The sequence below is a fragment of the Oratosquilla oratoria genome, chromosome 22, assembly GCF_046742065.1.
Source record: "Oratosquilla oratoria isolate Oo_2021 chromosome 22, ASM4674206v1, whole genome shotgun sequence".
Taxonomy (NCBI): Eukaryota; Metazoa; Arthropoda; class Malacostraca; order Stomatopoda; family Squillidae; genus Oratosquilla; species Oratosquilla oratoria.
The window spans coordinates 58,508,037-58,520,684 of NC_134798.1; the positions used below are offsets into that span (position 1 = coordinate 58,508,037).

The 12,648-nt window shown below is 37.6% G+C and overlaps 1 protein-coding gene across 1 annotated transcript in view; it reads left to right on the plus strand.

The window, feature by feature from the left end:
* The window catches only part of Glys (glycogen [starch] synthase), a 28,831-nt gene extending 22,060 nt beyond the window's left edge, over window positions 1-6,771 (plus strand). The window contains exons 9-12 of the mRNA XM_076206137.1: window positions 741-915; window positions 2,644-2,855; window positions 4,777-4,986; window positions 6,691-6,771. Of these exons, the coding sequence (XP_076062252.1) occupies window positions 741-915; window positions 2,644-2,855; window positions 4,777-4,986; window positions 6,691-6,726 (633 nt within the window). The 3' untranslated portion in view covers window positions 6,727-6,771. The remainder of the gene's footprint in view (window positions 1-740; window positions 916-2,643; window positions 2,856-4,776; window positions 4,987-6,690) is intronic.
* Window positions 6,772-12,648: the final 5,877 nt, after the last annotated feature.

The window sequence follows — 12,648 nt, forward strand, 5'->3', positions numbered from 1 at the left end:
GTAGCACACTTGTGTTCAGGACCCTACCCAGCTCTAAAACAGTACCAATCCAATAGACCTGGCCCAGAATCCAGCTTCCCTAGATGCAGCCATCACACAGTGGACATAGAACACCTCATTCCACACTGTCCTGCACTAACAGTCCACAGACAACACAATATTTCTTCCATGAGTGACATGTGGACCCATCTGGTCGCCGCTGCTAGACTTTGGAGCCATAGAGACATGGGGCAACAGATTGATTGACCAGTTGATAGGTTTTGCATCATTGTCTTCTTTTAGTAGAAGTAAAACAATGGAAAAAATATAATGATAAAGATGGAGAAAGTGGGAAAATGCAAAAACTCTTAATAAGCTACACGTGGTTGATACTAACTGATTAGTATTTTAGACAATGAATTTTGAAATATGTATCATAATTAAGTTTTTGGCTGAAATTTTGTAGATAAAACAAAATATAGATTACATATAGTGTGGTATTTATTGGTATCACCAGTTTTGTGTGTGTGAAGTAAATCAATTGAAAAAAAATATAATGATTAAAGATGGAGAAGGTGGGAAAATGCAAAAACTCTTAATAGGCTATACATGGTTGAAACTAACTGATTAGTATTTTAGACAATGGATTTTGAAATATGTACCTTAACAATTAAGTTTTTGGCTGAAATTTTGTAGATAAAACAAAATATAGATTACATAGTGTGGTATTTCCTGGTATCACCAGTTTTGTGTGTGTGCAGGTAATATTCCACCCGGAGTTCCTGTCCTTAACCAATCCATTGTTTGGAATGGATTATGAAGAATTTGTAAGGGGCTGCCACTTAGGGGTGTTCCCATCATACTACGAGCCGTGGGGCTACACACCTGCAGAATGTACAGTAATGGGCATCCCGTCTGTCACCACAAATCTGTCTGGTCAGTATACATATACTGTTGTCATGTATCTACTATGTTCAGTATACAGGAATACCTCACCATATGACTGAGTGCTGTAAAGTAGGTAAAACAAATGTTGGGTGTATGTGAAAGCATACATACATATACCAAAGGCTTTTTCCACCATACAAGGGAGGTAGCCAAAAAACAAAGGCATAAAAACCGTTCCCACCCATTTCATCCCTAATACACTCCACTCCTCTCCACCCTCTACCCTCCCTCCTATCTTGGCACCTCCTGGATGATGGGTCATCCCCGTATCTTGTCCACTGCCCTGGGTCAGAAGTAGTGTCGCAAGACACAGCACACCCACAGCAAGGCCACTTCAGTAAATCGGCTACCCCCCCCCCCTCTCTGTCCCCTCATGCAAAAAAAAAATAAAAAAATGTGGAGAAAACCCCTCGGGCTGTGTCAAAGTATCATTCGCACACACTCCCTCACCCCCTTTCATGCATCACAGTATCATCTATTCACAACCACTCTCCATTCACCCATATCTTCTCCCTTCCTTCCTCAACAGACATTTCCCTCTTTCCCAATACCCCATTTACCCCATCTCATCCTTGGTCACCTCCTCATGTTCACTCCATCCACCTCTGCCTTCCACACCTCTTTTTACTAATCTTCCTTCTCTTGTTCTCTTCATGTGTCCAAACCATCCCAATACTCTTTCATCAACCCTATCTTCCATCTCCTTTTCCACTGCCTTTCTCCTCACCTCCTTGTTTCTCATTCTGTCTAACCTTGTAACAGTGTGTTACATTATGTATATTTTGAAGACTTTGGAACCTCAATATATATATATATATATATATATATATATATATATATATATATATACACACATATACATACACACATATATATGCTAATAAGAACACGGGTATGTGTGTTCACTTGTGCAAAGTAGACCACTTGGAAAAAGAAACTAGCAAAGCAGAGCGCACTTTTGTATATTACATCTTCAGTGCAAAAAGATGATGTAATATATGAAAGCGCTCTGCTTCGTTACTTTATTTTTCCAAGCAGTCTACTTTGCACACACACACACACACACACATATATATATATATATATATATATATATATATATATATATATATATATGTATATATATATGTGTATATACATATATACAAAGCATACATACATACCAAGTGGCACACACTCCCACACATTTTATTCCCATCCACCATCCATAGTTTCCCTCTCATCTTAGCTCATCATGGTTGAAGGGTCATCCCTGTCTCCTGCCCAATGCCCAGGTCAGAAGTAATGCAGCAAGACACAGCACATCCACAGAAGAGTTACTTTAGTTACATAGTGACCCTCCCTCCTCATTCCCTTGTGTGAAAAATAGAGAAGACTGGGAGAAATCCCTGTGGGTGGCATTAAAATATTCATATGCAACCATTCTCCACACACACACCTATCCCCTGCCTTCTCCCTTCTTTGCTCACCAGGCATTCCCCTCCTGCTCAAAGCCTTGCTCAAGGGTGGTGGATGGGAGTGGAATGGTTACTTCCCTTATAAGGAGGAAGAAGCCCATGGTATATAGATAGATGTAAAATATTAGCTTTACTTTATGCAGTTGTATGTACACTGTTTTGATGGCTTAAAGATATATCTTCATTTTGTATTTACACCCACAATAGATGGAATGAAATCTTTCATGCCTAGATAAATTTGATTCCCTTAAACCATCAGGATTTGGTTGCTTCATGGGAGATCATGTAGCAGATCCAATGAGTTATGGTATCTACATTGTTGACCGTCGCACAATTGGCCTTGAAGAATCTGTATCACAACTAGCAAGGTATCTGTATGAATACACTCAGCTGAATCGTAGACAACGTATTATTCAAAGAAACAGGACAGAGCGACTTTCTGACATGTTGGACTGGAGGAGTCTTGCTGTGGTGAGTTGGCAGTATTGTTATTAGTATTGTAGTAGTGGTAGTAGTAGTAATAATAGTTACAAATTACATTCAAATCAGATGAGGGAGCACAGGAATGGATTTCAGGTAGGATATTATCATGAGTGTTTGAAGGAGGGAGGGAGTGGTTAACAACCCCACCCACCCTTGGAAATTATATTTGCATCATTAGATAGAGTAAAATGGCTTGTAATGGTTGCATTATATTTGATAACCATTTGAGGTAATGTAGAAAAATTTGGCTTCTTAGGAGTTCTGTGAGAAGTATGACATGTGGAGTGTGTTAATGTGAAGAATGAAAAAATATTATTTGGTAGAGCTTTTATTTACATCTATGAAATAATCAAAAGTCCAGAAGGTGTGAAGTACAGTAGTTGACACTAGATAAAGGGTCCAAACTTAAGAAGATAGGAGGAATAAGATCAGTAGTGATAGTTACACCGAGAAATCCATCATCTGACTAAACTTACAATATGGTTGAGGTGCACAAAATCCATCCGGCAAGCAAAATATGCAAATGTTATATTCATTAATTAGATCAACCAGTAAACTAAAAAGAAAAATGTAACCATAAATTACACATAATCATTTACATAGGCCATCACAATGTCACTAGATAGTCCCCCTTCTAGAATGGAGGTCTGCCAGTGATATAGATAAGCCTAATTAGACAAACTAGGGCATTGACTCAGAAATAATAGAAACATCACTCCAGAAATAATAGAAACATCACTCCAGAAATCATCAATCAAGACAAACATTAAACTAAAAGCACCCAACAGTGAAATTAAACTGCCAGAACCCTTTATTAGAAAATTATGCTAAAATTCTGGGCCCACAGCAGTTCTCAATCAATTACAAAATAAAGCAAATTGGAGGAACTGTTAAAGTGGATTGGAAGAAGAAATAAAGAAGAAATAATCTGACAGAAAAAAAATAAAAGCAATTAAATAGAAACATCACAAAGAAAATGATCACCTTGCTCCTCCGCCACTTTATTTTATTTGTTTATTTATTATATATATATTTTTTATCTTATTTTATCTATTTGTTTGATTTATTTTGTTACTAAAGTTAGTGTTATGAGAAATAAGCTTGTGGGAATAGATGTGAAGAGGAGATTGTATGAATGGGTGATTGTGCCAACAGCATTGGGTGGTAGTGACTTGGAATTTAAGAGAGGCAGAGAGGAAAAGTTTAAATATGTTTGAGATGAAATGTGTGAGAAATATGGTAGGGGTTACTAGGTTGGATAGAGTGAGAAATGAGGAGAAAAGGAGTGGCAGATAGGGCTGATGAAGATTATTAGGATGGTTTGGACACATGGAAAGAATGAGTAATGAAAGATTATTAAAATAGGTGTGGAAGGCAGAGGTGGAGGGAGTGAACTTGAGGGGATGACCAAGGGTGAGATGGATGGGTTGAAGGGGGCATTGAGCAAGAGGGAGATGTCTGTTGAGCAAGGAAGGGAGAAGGAAGGAGATAGGGATGAGTGGAGAATGACTGTGTATAGATGATACTGTTATGCAAGGAAGGGAGGGACAGGGAATGGGAGGTAGGGAGTGCTTACATGTGAATGATATTCTGATGCAGCCCAAAGGGATTTCTCCCTGTCTTCTCTTTTTCTGCATGAGGGGAAGGGGAGGAGTCGCTGATGAAGTGAAGGGGCTTTGCTGTGGATGTACTGTGTCTTGCTACATTGCTTCTGACCCAGGGCAGTGGGTGGGTTACAGGGATGACCCGTCATCCATGAGGAACTAAGAGTTTATTATGTTTACACTATTTTGGTAAAATGATGCACATGCATTTGAAAGTATTTATTTCGTAAGCAGTAAGTCAAGTGATATCTTTTCATATGCACTATGCATATGCTATAGAATAGGGTTTCTTCCTTCCCTTACAGTACTATCGACAGGCACGTCAACATGCTTTACATCAGGTGTACCCTGAACTGGTGACAGATGAAGAGGGCAAGGGTGCTGGACGTATCAACTACCCACGACCTTTGAGTGAACCCCCGTCACCCTCCTCGTCCCGTGCCACCACACCCGCTCCTTCAGAACACGGCTCAGATGATGGAGATGACCATGACAGTGTGGACAGTGAGGCAGAGGTTAGTACTTAGGAACAAACTTTAAGCTGTTTATTTAGGATGATCTTTTCTTTGATATTTATTACAACATGTTTGTGATCCTGTAGTCGTATTTAAATCATGACTCTTCAAACCTTGAAGCAGATTTCGCTTATGGTTCTTTTTGCTCAAGGATTGTTAACTGCATTTCAGTAGGTTACAGGTCACTTCAGTAGGAAATCCATGGTTCCCAGTTAACTGAATTGGCCACCAGACAGGCCCATAAGTCACTCAGGAAGGAATTACTGTGTTGTTGCCTAAGGATTGTGAGTGTGTGGGGCTTTGTAGGATAAGGTGTTCAGCATCTTCTGTGTGGTGGATGCATCTAAGGCAGTGTGATTCTGTGTTGGTACTGTTTTAATGTTGAGTGGTGTCCTGAATACAAACAACCTAGTACGTTTTATTTTTTTCATTGATTTATTATTATTATTTTTTTTTCTTCTTCTTCTTTTGAGAGGTATTTTTCTGTGTAGCTGTTGTGTGTGTAAGGTGGGAGAAGGATATTGGAGGTATTGATGAATGTTGAGTTTGGTGGCTGTCTTGGAGAACCTATTAAGTGATCTTAGTGTGAAAGTGTTTTTGTGTGGTTGTAATGTGTGTTACTGGTGATAGGTTGTGTATATATCTGAGAAGTAAACTGCTATATTTTGATGTCCAGCCGGTTGCGATTGTGTGATGTAATGAGATGGGTGAATGATATTGAGGGCTCTTGCATAGAAAGAGTGTGGAAGGCAGAGGTCAATGGAGTGACTATTTCTCTTGCACCCATGCCCTATTTCCCCCCCCCTTCTCTCTCTCTCTCTCTCTCTCTCTCTCTCTCTCTCTCTCTCTCTCTCTCTCTCTCTGTCTCTCTCTCTCTCTCTCTCTCTCTCTCTTTTTTTTTTCTTCCCCCCTCAGTCTCTCTCTTCCCACCTCAGTCTCTCTCTCTCTCTCTCTCTCTCTCTCTCTCCCAGTCTCTCTCTCTCTCTCTCTCAACTTTATTTTTATTTTCTTTTAATTTAGTCATTTCAGGTATCTTCATTTGATTGACATTCCAGATGTTTTGTATTTCCCCATGGCTATTATTTGAGTATTAACTTTATTATTCATCCTAGAATTTTGTTTATATCAATAGCTACCATAACTGTTCTTTCTGGTGTTTTTTTTTTAATCCTTCCAGTGCTTGTATGATGTTTGTGAGCAGAGTGGTTCTATTTGAATCTATGTTGATTGGGGTAGGGGGGTGTTTCTGATTTGATTCCTGCTGTGATGAGCTTTTCCAACTCTGGATATTGTGGATAGTAGTGAGATTGGTCTGTATGATGTGGGATCCCTGGGTGATTTGTTTGGTTTCCAAAAAGGTATTATATGAGCTTTCTTCCAGATGTTTGTGATGTTGATAACCAGGAGTAGTTGAATGTATCCGTTAAGGCTCTTGTGACATTTTGGCCAAGATGTTTGAGATCCTGTTTGTACCTTAAACTTTGGAATTTTTTTAGTTTCTTTATGGTGCCTTCTGTGTCTGTACTTTGGGAAAAGGGGGAGGTTTCGCTGTTTTGATTTTCCATATTTCTTTGCTTATTTCCTTTTATAGTTTAATTTTATTTTATTTTTTAAGTTGGTTTAGTTATTTCTTTAATTAATTGTATGTATGCAGAAGTTTTTTAATCTACTTTTGTAAACAACTAAATGTATTTTTCCCTTCAGCTGGAAGAACTGAAATCCACAAATGGTGACAATTGAAATCAACTTCAGCCCAGATAGATTCTTTTTGAGTCACTGTCTCAGGTAAAGAAATGGATTAGATATTGCTGGATGCGGAAGGTTTTTAACACGAATCATGCAGTTTTGGCTAAAGCATTAACTTAGCTGAAGAAATGTAAAGTACTAATAAATAAATATGCAAAATCAAAAGTTGTTGAATAGATACATACAACACCATGGAAGAAAGCATGTTCATTTGCAGTCAGAACTGAGTGTTGTCGTAAAAGTTTACAACGTTATGCCATGGAAGAAAGCATGTTCATTTGCAGTTGGAGAATGAAGGTAGTGTTGTCGTAAAAGTTTACAACGTTATACCATGAAAGAAAGCATGTTCATTTGCTGTCGGAGAACGGAGTTAGTGTTGTCGTAAAAGTTTACAATGTTATACCATGGAAGAAAGCATGTTCATTTGCAGTCGGAGAACGGAGTTAGTGTTGTCGTAAAATTTTACATAATATGCTTAAATGTTGTTGTTGTTGTTGAGTGGTATTACTTTATCTCCTGCCAGTTTAAATGAAAATTGTAGAGTTTTATGCATTGTAATGAAATAGTAAATTTTCATGTACAGTATTCATGGAATGAGGGATGTTGCAGAAAAATAGAGTCTAACATGTCATACCCCCATTTTCATGGTTTTAGGGCTGGAAGGAGTGAAAGGGATGAATGAGATGGGAATGAAAGGGGTGAAGATTTGTCTCCCATATTCAGCCACCTCACTTTGCAGGAAATGGTATGTAGGTTTGGGGATTGAGGGAGGGGGACTCCCACTAACTGCCCACCTTCCATGGTTCCTTAGTGATATACTGCCTATATAAGAAGCCGTCACACTAGTGACCTACAAATCCTTGGCTTCCTGTGAGTCTGTGAACACTTGTTATTATTGGATTCACCTTTGAATTGTACTGTCTTTCCAACCCTTTTGCTGCCCTGAGGGCATGCAATGTTTTCTGCAACCACTGACAGTTTAATATCTTATTGTTTTATTGAAATGTCATCTTTTAATCTTCGTTCAGAAGTTAGTTTGAAGTTATATGTGTTTTCAAAATATGGCAGAATATCTTTGTATGTGCATGTGTAATTTTTTTTATTTCGTACATATTTTTCATTGTTATTTTATGTGTATACATATACATGTATATATATTCATATATATCTGTATATGTATATATATATGTGTGTGCGCGAGTAGAGTTTTGCTTATTTAGAACAAACAAAATATAGATGTCTATGAGGAAAGACTTTTTTTATCTTAGTAATAGCATTGTGCATTTTTTCCAATGGTGTTACTGTAGTATATTTCATGTAAAGACAATTTATCATTGGCAAACCCTCTTACAACTGATTTTGTGCATTCTCATTAGATTTGGAGTATTCAGTGCTACTGAAGACCATGTTTTGTTGAAAGCGCTGTGATAGATTGTATTTGAGATTCTTCTTAACAGATTAAAGTCACAAACTACTTGCTTTACATATATATTCGAAACGTCTTTATAGAGGACTCCAAGCAGAACCCAAGTGTTTGCATCATGAATCATGCAGGAATGTAGTACAGATGAGAGTAAATGAGAAGAGATTGACAGTACGTTTATGAAAAGAAAGATGTATGTGTTAGCATTGAGTGAATTTAAAGTTGAGAAGGAGGGGTGATTTTTAGCTTAGAAGTGTGGGTGTGGAGGGTGTTGGGAATGAGTAGGTGATGCAAGGAAGCCATTACACTGCTGGTAAGTGATGAGATAGGAAAGAGCATGGTGAAGCGGTGGTAGGTGTCTGAAGATAATACGGGCAAAGTTGAAGTTGGGATCAGAGATATAGAGTTTTGTGAGAGCATATTGTCATGGCAGTAAGTGAAGAGGAGAGAGAAAATTTGGATTGATTTAAATGAGTATATAGAAAGGAATGGAGGAATATAATTGTAATTGGGGGATTGGAGGAGCCAATAGATGGAATAGTATGGAGGTTCGGGGTGTCAGGTATAGTGGAGAGATGTGGTTAGAAAAGAATTGATGATAAACTCAGTGTTTAAGAAGAGACATAAGTAGAAATGTATGTGGGAAAGGTTGGTTGATAAGGCATTGATGGACTATGTAGTGGTACCCAATGGAAGGAATAGAAGAGTTCTGGATGTTGATATTTTCAAGAGAGGAGATTGTCGGATCACTATCTAGTAGAGAGGAATTTGAGAGTAGAGGAAAATTGGAGGTGGAAGAAGAAGAGGTAGGGAAGTGCTAAGAGTAAATAGAGAATGTTAAAGAGAAATAATAGAATCTAAGAAGTGTTAGGTGGTGAGACATAGGGGGATACCATAGAAGAATGGGTTTATTTCCAGAAGGAAGTGATAAATGCACAAAAATTGTATGTGAGACAAGAAAGTTCGAAGGAAATAGATGGTGGGATGAAGAGACGAAGACAGTAGTAGAAGAGAAATGAGAATAGGATTGATTTCAAAGACAAGGAAAATATATGAGAGATACTGAGAAAAGGAAGTAGCAAAACATAAGGTGGGGAGGCAAAGAGGAGGTGTAAATTGAGCCAGGAGTTTGAAGGTCAGTTTTAGAATAGAATGTTTTGAAACAGTGAAAAGTGAAGGGGATTTAAGTCAAGTAGATAGGAAAAAGTGAAGGGTTTAAGTCAAGTAGAGAGGAAAACGTGAAGGTGGACAGACGCTAATGGAAGAATTCGTGGTAAAGGGAAAATGGGAAAAAAATATTTCAGGGATTTGTTGAATGTAGAAGAGGTTAGGGATGGACTGATTGTGGCTCTGGGAAATGGCTGTGAAAATGACTGTGATGGACAAGAAAATTATAGAGCTATAGGCAAAGATGAGATATAAAAAGCATTGAAAACTGGTAAGATACCTGGGGCCAGGTATGTGTCACGTGGAATGTGATGAAGGGAGGAACAGTTAGAGTGAATTGTATAGTTAGGTTGTTTTATATGTGTATAAGGTAAGACTTGAGAAATGCTTGTCCACTATACAAAGGAAAAGGGGGCAAATATGAAGGTAGTAGTTTTAGAGGGATCATTCTGTTTAGTAAGTGTTAATTGAGAGGATTAGGAGTGAACAGGGAGTAATTAAAGAAGAATAGTGTGGATTTAGGAAAGGCAAGGATCCATGGGTCAAATTTTTGTGGTAAGGTAGATTTGTGAGAAGTTTTAAGCAAAAGGTAAGTTTGTCTTTTGGGCTTTATGGATCTGGAGAAGGTGTATGATAGTATTGACAGGAAGGCATTGTGGGATGTGTTGCAGATAGGGGGAAGGCTGTTCAGGACAGTCAAGTTTTTACTTTAGTAGTAGAGCTTGTGTTAGGGTAGGAAATAGAGAAAGTGGTTTGAGATGAAGATGAGGATGTGCCAAAATTGTGTAATATTGCAATGGCTATTTCATGTGTACATGGAATTTACAGGAAGTAAATGTGAGAGTGATGGACTGGTGTTTGGAGATTGCAAGGTAATATATGGAGAAAAAAAGATAAGTTCCATAAGCATAGCTCCTGTATTGTATATTAAATTAGGTATGTACCAGAATAAGAAGACAAAACTTTTCTTTGTATAAAGTTTTAATAAGCTCTGAAATCATAAAAGAAAAACATAATCTAATAAAAAAGTGGTCATCTCCACATAAGAAAAAATCACATTATTTCACACAGGGGAGTGAATTTGTAGAGAAAGGAGATATGAGCAGTAATATTGAGTTAGATTGTAAATGCAAAAGTGAAAGAAGTGTTCAAACTATTGGAATCATTGGATGTAAAAAAAAAATCAGGGGATGATGGGTTTTCTAATTGGTTGCTTAAAAAAAGGCAGGGAGCATTAGGCATACATGATTCATAGTAAATGTGCATTCATTGAAAGAAGTAATGCCTCAGGATTGCTCAAGGGCTAATGTGGTACCAATTCATAAAAGCGGAAGTAAAGAAATACTGTTGAATCATAGACCAGTGGCCCTGATCAGAATGATGGTGAAATTGATAGAATTGTGAAGATCAGTGGGTTAAATATTCTAGGATAGCTATTTCCATGTAGCTCAAGTTCTGCAGTTGACTTGTTCCATGCAGTATCCTAAACTCGTTTGTGATGGGTTTGTCACACATTTTTTCTAAATAGTATATTAACCAGATTATTTTGGTGATTTTTAATCTGTAAAATGCTTATACAGTTAACTTAGTTTCCATACATAATATGTATATATATAGCCACCCCAGAATATTGAGACAAATAACTTAAAATGCCTGATAGAAATGGTGCATAACTGGAACACTCCTGGCACTGTATTAGTCACTTTTCTTTCCTTTTGTTGATGTTTAAAAAGCAAAGGCATCATCTATGTTTTTCACTTAACATCTACAAATACCTTGCATAGGTGAAGAATTCTTTATAGTCTTTTTGTTCAAATTTGCACGTATTTACATTGCCTTAATAGTGATAGACTTTTATCAGGATTATATAAATATATGTACATAGTAAAATGTGGCAGTTGCAAAGCTTTAATCGTAGGACCTCATATTGAGATTGTATATATATATACACACACACACACACACACACACTTCAACGAATGGACGGCTTAGAAGACGTTCTGAAGAAAAGTGAAGTCTGTGGATCCCAACGCAAAGAGAAGTGCCTAGTGTTTTTGCAGGGTGGGGGGGAAATTGCTCGTGGAGTAGTGGGAACGTAGGGAAAGAGGAAAAGGGGAGGGATTACTGAGGGAAATGGAAGGAAATGAGGAGGGAGTAGACTTTGACCAGCCAGACAAGCGGAAGGTAAACAAAAGACTTAGCGAGGATCAAATGTCTAATAAAAATGTAAAGATTAGAAGTATAGAGAGGAGCAATACAGAAGAAAGTGACGAGAATATGTTCCAGGGATTTAAAGAGGGTGGGGGGGACACACCCCCCCCCCCCCCCCCCCCGACTGATAAGACTAGAGGAGAGAGTTGATAAGGTGATCGAGGACTTGGAGCGTAAGTTAGGTAACGTAGACTCCATTTTTAAAAGAATTGAAAGGTTGGAACAACTAGAGAAGGCTAACAGAAACTTAACTGAAGAAATAGAGGACCTAAAAAGACAGTTAGGAAATGTAAAGGAGGAGAATGAGAAATTGAAGAAGAATAGTAATGAAAACAAAGAGAAAATAGCTACAGAAGCTAAAAATTGGAGAATAACTCAAGAAGGGAATAAGGTTTCATTCACTGACATAGTCAAACAGCAATTGAAAGAACATAATGAAGACTCAGTTATTAAAGTGATGAGACAGAAGGAGAATATAGTAAGAGAATTAGCTGACAAAAAGAAATGTATAATTATATTAGGAATGGAAGAGAAACATAACCCAGATAGAACTGCAAGAATCAAGGAGGAAAATGAAAGAGTAAGCAGTTTACTAAAATTAGTCCAGGAAGATGAACCAGAAATTATAAAGGAAATTGAGGAAAAATTCAGACTCGGAAAATATAGTACAGATAAGACCAGACCAATTAAGATTAAATTCAGGTCACAAACAACAGCAGAGAAAATTCTATCCAAGACAGGGAAACTAGCAACAAATGATCAATATAAAAAGGTATGGATAAAAAGAGAAATGAATAAGGAGGAAAGAGAGGCAGAAAAGCAGAAAAGAATTGAAGCTAAGGCAAAAAACGAGGAAAGAACGGAGTCAGAGAAAGAGAGATTCTATTGGAGAGTAGTGAACATGAAAATAAAGCAGTTCGACATACTAAAGAAAAACATAAGGGAAACAGAGAATACAATGGAAGTGGCAGAAAACTAAGAGTGTCTTACACAAATATAGATGGATTGATAACAGGATTGAATGAACTGAATGATTATTTGAAAGAAAAAGAACCGGACATAATGGGAATTGTAGAAACAAAATTAAAAGGCCCACTACCACCCAACAGTGTAGG